Consider the following 5,662-nt stretch of genomic DNA (forward strand, 5'->3'; position numbering starts at 1 on the left):
AGAGGCACAGGTGAAGAGTTCTAAAGCAGTGGAACTCTCAGGTTGAAATATGCTGTTTTATAGATCTTTAGTAAATTATCTGGGACCTAGCGGGGGTGTTCTGTGGAGCTGCCTAAAAACTAATCGCTCCTTATGCTAATCAGTCTAAAAATAATAATGTGTCCTGATAAAATATACACACAGTTTAGATGTAAATTACTCATAAAAATAGGTGATGCAAGAACATTTTAACTGCATTGAGCTCTTGCAGCTTTGAGGTTGGACACGGTCCTCATTGAAATACACAGTAACAAACTGCTTCCACGTGCTTCTTTGTATTGAGGAGGCGGGGACTCAACAGACAACTCAGGGCTGTGGAAGGAAGATCATTTTACAATAGAAACATCCGGAGTCACAGGTGTACCGTCTGAGAAAGTGAGACTTAGGAGCTTTGAGAGTCTGGCTGCAGTGCTGTTTACACACATTTCCACACCAAGCGGTACAGATCACGGTTTTACAGATTAGCTTCCTGGTGATCAGGGGTTTCCAAGATTGTTCCCCACTGTAGTTAATAAACAACAAGGAGACTGGTCTCTGAGAATCTCTAGCTGGTGTTTTCAGGCACAACTTCTCCAGGATTAAAGAGAAAAGCCCTGTCCTTCCTCTATTCCCAGGGCGAGCTCACTCTGTGGCACCAAGTTCCCTGGGGGTGTCTTCTTCCAGGAGAGTCCGGGGGAGACACACAGGGTGGGAGGCAGGGCGTCCATTTCAGGGAGAGGGATTCCGGAAAGAGAAGGGGAGGAAAAGGGGCTGAGCCCTGGTTCCTCAGACAGTCCCCGGGTCAGGACTCAGGGTGACAGCGTGACACAGAGCGCTCCGTGCAGGAGGACGGGTCAGGGTCCTAGGTCCCCTGAGGGCGGAGTCTGGGGCGGGAAAGCTCAGTGTTGGGGAGTCCCCACTCCCCGCGGTTCCACTTCTCCTTCTCACAACCTGTGTCGGGTCCTCCTGCCTGGAAACTCGTGACGCGGCCCCAGTTCTCACTCCCATTGCGTGTCCGGTTTCTAGAGAAGCCAATCAGCGTCACCGCCTTTCCGGTTATAAAGTCTCCACGGACCTGCCCGCACGCAGATTGTCCCCAGACCCCGAGGCTGCGGGTCATGGGCCCCCGAACCCTCCTCCTGCTGCTCTCGGGGGCCCTGGGCCTGACGGGGACCCGGGCGGGTGAGCGCGGGGTCGGGAGGGAACGGTCTCAGCGGGGGGAAAGCGAGGGGACCGCCCGGTAGGGACGCAGGACCCCAGGGAGGATGTGTCCCCACCACCCGACCCAGACCCCCGGCTCCGCCCCCGCCCCGCCCTGACCCCGCCCCGTGCCCCGCCCTGATCCCGCCCCGTCCCTTGCCCCGCCCACTCCGGCCGCCAGCTCGCGTCTCCTGCCTCCTCCCGGCCCATCGCCTCTCCTTACCCGCCTTTCCGTCTCCCGGGCCCCCAGCCCCTCCCGGCCAATCGCCCTCGGACCCGGGACCCGCGCCGGGAGGAGGGTCCCCTGAGTCTCAGCCCCCACCCTGTCCCCAGGCCACCACTCCCTGAGGTATTTGGAAACCTCCTGGTCCCGGCCCGGCCGCGGGGAGCCCCGGTACATCGAAGTTGGCTACGTGGACGGCACTCAGTTGGTGGGGTTCGACAGCAACGCAGCGGGTCCGAGAGAGCAGCCGCGGGAGGCGTGGATGGAGGGGCCGTGGGTGGAGCTGGTGGAGCAGGGGTACTGGGACCGGAACACGCAAAACGCCAAGGGCAACGCACAGATACATCGAGTGTGCCTGAACAACATCCGCGGCTATTACAACCAGAGCGAGGCCGGTGAGCGACGCGGCCAGGGTCCAGGTCACGACCCCTACGGACGGGCCGGGTCCCCCCGAGTCTCCGGGTCCGAGCTTCACCCCGAGGCTGCGGGACTTGCTCGGCCCCTCCACCCGGGAATTGCCCGCGGGCACTTGGACCCGGTTTCATTTTCAGTTCAGGCTCCAACATTGGGGGGCGGCGGGGTTAAGGGGCGGGGTTAAAGGGCGGGGCTAACCACGGGGCGGGGTCAGGGTCTCACACCTACCAGAGGATGTTCGGCTGCGACGTGGGGCCGGACGGCCGCCTCCTCCGCGGGTACTATCAGGTCGCCTACGACGGCGCCGACTACATCGCCCTGAACGAGGACCTGCGCTCCTGGACCGTGGCGGACACGGTGGCTCAGATCACCCGGCGCAAGTGGGAGGCGGCCGGTGTGGCGGAGCAATGGAGGGGCTACTTTGAGGGCACGTGCAGGGAGTGGCTCGGCAAATACCTGGAGAAGGGGAAGGAGATGCTGCTGCGCGCAGGTGAGCGGGGCGCGGGGCTCCTGCGGGGAGGGGAGGAAATGGGACCCACACCCGGACCCCCTCCCGACCCCGGGGGATGGAGGCCGCCCAGGTGTTCAGATCCGGTACCAGAGAGCGACCCAGGGGCCCCCTTCTCTCAGGGATGGTTAGGGGTGCAGTCTCTCAGGATGGAGGGGGGACCATCCCAGAAATAACCGATCAGCGGTTCCCTGTGACCCTGGCAGCTGCCCTGGGAACCCGGGGACTTTCTCTCAGGCCGTGTTCGCTGCCCCGCACACAGTGTGACTGAGCTCTGACCCCCGCTTTTCTGGGTCACGTGGCCTCCACCCAGCTCAGGACCAGGAACCCCTTTTCTCTCCATCGGAGACCTGTCTCTGCCCTGGGCTGTCTCACCCTGATTCCAGACCTTTCTAAAGACTAGAGATGCCTGTATCCAGCCTGGTATCCCGGATACCAGGCTTTCTAAACTTTAGAACTTTCTAAAGACTAGACATTATCCCAGATGCCTGTGTCCAGCCTGGTGTCTGGGTTTTGTGCTCCCTTCCCCCACCCCAGGTGTCCTGACCGGACTCAGGGTGGTCACATGACCACTGCTGGAGTGTCCCCTGAGGAATGCAAAGGTCCTGAATATTCTGACCATTCTCCTCAGACCCCCCAAAGGCACACGTGACCCACCACCGCACCTCTGACCGTGACGTCACCCTGAGGTGCTGGGCGCTGGGCTTCTACCCTGCGGAGATCACCGTGACCTGGCAGCGCGATGGGGAGGACGTGACCCAGGACACGGAGCTCGTGGAGACCAGGCCCGCGGGGGACGGGACCTTCCAGAAGTGGGCAGCCGTGGGGGTGCCTTTTGGAGAGGAGCAGAGATACACGTGCCATGTGCAGCACGAGGGGCTGCCCGAGCCCCTGACCCTGAGATGGGGTACGGAGGGGCCGTGGGCACAGGGCCTCTTCTCAGGGAAAGCAGGGGCGTCTGGAGGACGTCAGGTGGGGGCTGAGGCCTGGGGTCAGGGCCCTCACCTGCCCTTCGCTTCCAGAGCCCCTGACCCTGAGATGGGGTACGGAGGGGGCCGTGGGCACAGGGCCTCTTCTCAGGGAAAGCAGGGGCGTCTGGAGGACGTCAGGTCGGGGCTGAGGCCTGGGGTCAGGGCCCTCACCTGCCCTTCGCTTCCAGAGCCCCTGACCCTGAGATGGGGTACGGAGGGGGCCGTGGGCACAGGGCCTCTTCTCAGGGAAAGCAGGGGCGTCTGGAGGACGTCAGGTCGGGGCTGAGGCCGGGGATCAGGGCCCTCACCTGCCCTTCCCTTCCAGAGCCGCCTCCTCAGGCCGCCATCCCCCCTGGCATGGTGGTGGGCGTCATTGCTGGGCTGGTCCTCCTGGGAGCTGCGGTCACTGGAGCTGTGCTGTGGAGCAGGAAGCGCTCAGGTAGGGAAGGGGCAGGGACTGAGGTGTCCTGTCCTACTGGGGGTTTCAAGCCCCAGGTGGACGTGTGTCCTGCCTCGTTAGTGGGAAGGACCATCCACACACCTGTGCTTTCCCTGTCTGGGGCCCTATTTGATAACACTCACTCTTTGTTAACGCACGTGTGAAAATGAGGGATAGATTTATCACCTTGATGATTCTGGTGATGGGGACCTGATTCTCAACAGTCACAGGACAGAGCGGACGGTCCCCGCTGAGGACAGACCTCCAGGAGGGTGGTTGGTCCAGTCCCCACACATGTACTTTCCTCAGGTGTCCTGATCCTGCCGTGGGTCTGTAGTCACAGTTCTGGAAACTTCTCTGGTCCAGGACAAGGGGTTTCCTTTAGGACCTCATGGTCCTGCCTCCTTCCTGGCTTCTCACGTGATGTTTTCTTCCCACAGGTGGAAAAGGAGGGAGCTACGCTCAGGCTGCAGGTGAATATGGAGGGGGGTGATCCCTGAAGCCCTTGGAATAGTGTAGATGGAAGCCCTTGGGGGAGCTCACCCACCCCCATAATTCCTCCTTTAGCCACACCTGCTGTGGGCTCTGACCACATCCTGTTTTGTTCTCCCCCAGGCGGTGATAGTGCCCAGGGCTCTGATGTGTCCCTCTCGACTTGTAGAGGTGAGACCTGGAGGGCCTGAAGTGGGGAGGGGTGGGGCAGAGGGGACAGGACTGGGTGCTGGGGATTCTTTGGGACAGTTTGACCAGTGGTGGACTGTTGAGAATGTCACCACTTACAGCCACTAACCTGAATTTGTTCATGATTATTTTCTTCTACAGCGTGAGACAGCTGCCTTGTGGGGACTTATGATGCAACATTTGTTCATGACCCCTTTTTGAGACTTCAGGAACCTCTGAGCTCTCTTTCTGCAAAGGGCATCTGAGTGTGTCTGCGTTCCTCTCGCATCATGTGAGGAGCTGGGAGACTGCGTGTCCCCTGCCCTCCACGCCCACTCCCCACACTGACCGTGTGTCTTACCTGATCCACTGTCCTGTTCCAGCAGAGGCTGTTTCCATCCCCGCCTTTGCTTCATGTTACACTGAGCGGCAACTTCTTACTTCCTATGGAAATAAGAATCTGGATATGAATCTGTTTTTTCAGTTCTTGCCATGAACGGTTGATGGGTTAACTGAAGGAGAAAATCCTAAAGTTGGAGAAGAAATAAATGGAAGATCTGAGAACCTTCCAGAATCCGTGTGTTTACTGTGCTGAGTCTGTTGCAGGTGGAGATAAGAGAGGCTGTGAGGACCGAGCGTGGACGTGGCCTGATCCCAGTCGGGGCTTAGTGCATCGTGGGCTCTGACGTGGTCACTACTAAGTGGGGTCACCTCTCTGCTGCTTTGTCCTCGTCCCTTCAGTAGAATCTTGTCCCACCAGGACCTGTGATCACAGAGACTCGAACATCACCCAGGTCTGGTCTTGTCAGTGACAGCTACGTGTGGCCGGGTCACCAAGGCTCAGGCCTGGCCTGGCCCTCAGCCCCCATCCTTTGGGTGTTCATTTGTTGTTTCTGTAGAGGAATATGACCGTCTTTGTTCTTGTTACGAGTCCTGGTCTCATTGTCCTCTGGGTGTCCCCTGTCTGTCAGCAGCAGGAGGTTTTTTGCCTGTCGTTGTCCCCTCAAGGCCCAGGGGGACCCTGCACACAGGAGTCTGGATTGAGAGACGAATTATCAGACTCATCCAGCTCTTCCCTCCTTCTAGGGCTTGATGGTTCCTTCCATCTTTTCCCAAAGTATCAGAGGAACCAGATTCTGGAATGAGCAGAGGAGGGATCCCGTAATTTCTCGTCTTAGATAAGTTCCTGCTGGAATTCTGCTCTGCTCACCGCCCTCTCTCCCTGCCCT

At 59.4% G+C, this 5,662-nt stretch overlaps 1 protein-coding gene across 1 annotated transcript; it reads left to right on the top strand.

Moving 5' to 3' along the window:
- Positions 1 to 1,109: 1,109 nt before the first annotated feature.
- LOC308495773 (patr class I histocompatibility antigen, A-126 alpha chain-like) lies at positions 1,110 to 5,359 on the top strand. The gene is made up of 8 exons (XM_081044160.1): positions 1,110 to 1,200; positions 1,552 to 1,836; positions 2,070 to 2,345; positions 2,995 to 3,270; positions 3,660 to 3,773; positions 4,214 to 4,246; positions 4,389 to 4,436; positions 4,596 to 5,359. Exons 1-8 carry the CDS (start codon positions 1,137 to 1,139, stop codon positions 4,598 to 4,600), a joined length of 1,101 nt encoding a protein of 366 aa, XP_080900286.1. The 5' UTR covers positions 1,110 to 1,136; the 3' UTR covers positions 4,601 to 5,359.
- Positions 5,360 to 5,662: the final 303 nt, after the last annotated feature.

The sequence above is a fragment of the Rhinolophus hipposideros genome (assembly GCF_964194185.1).
Source record: "Rhinolophus hipposideros genome assembly, chromosome: 3".
In the NCBI taxonomy this organism is placed as follows: Eukaryota; Metazoa; Chordata; class Mammalia; order Chiroptera; family Rhinolophidae; genus Rhinolophus; species Rhinolophus hipposideros.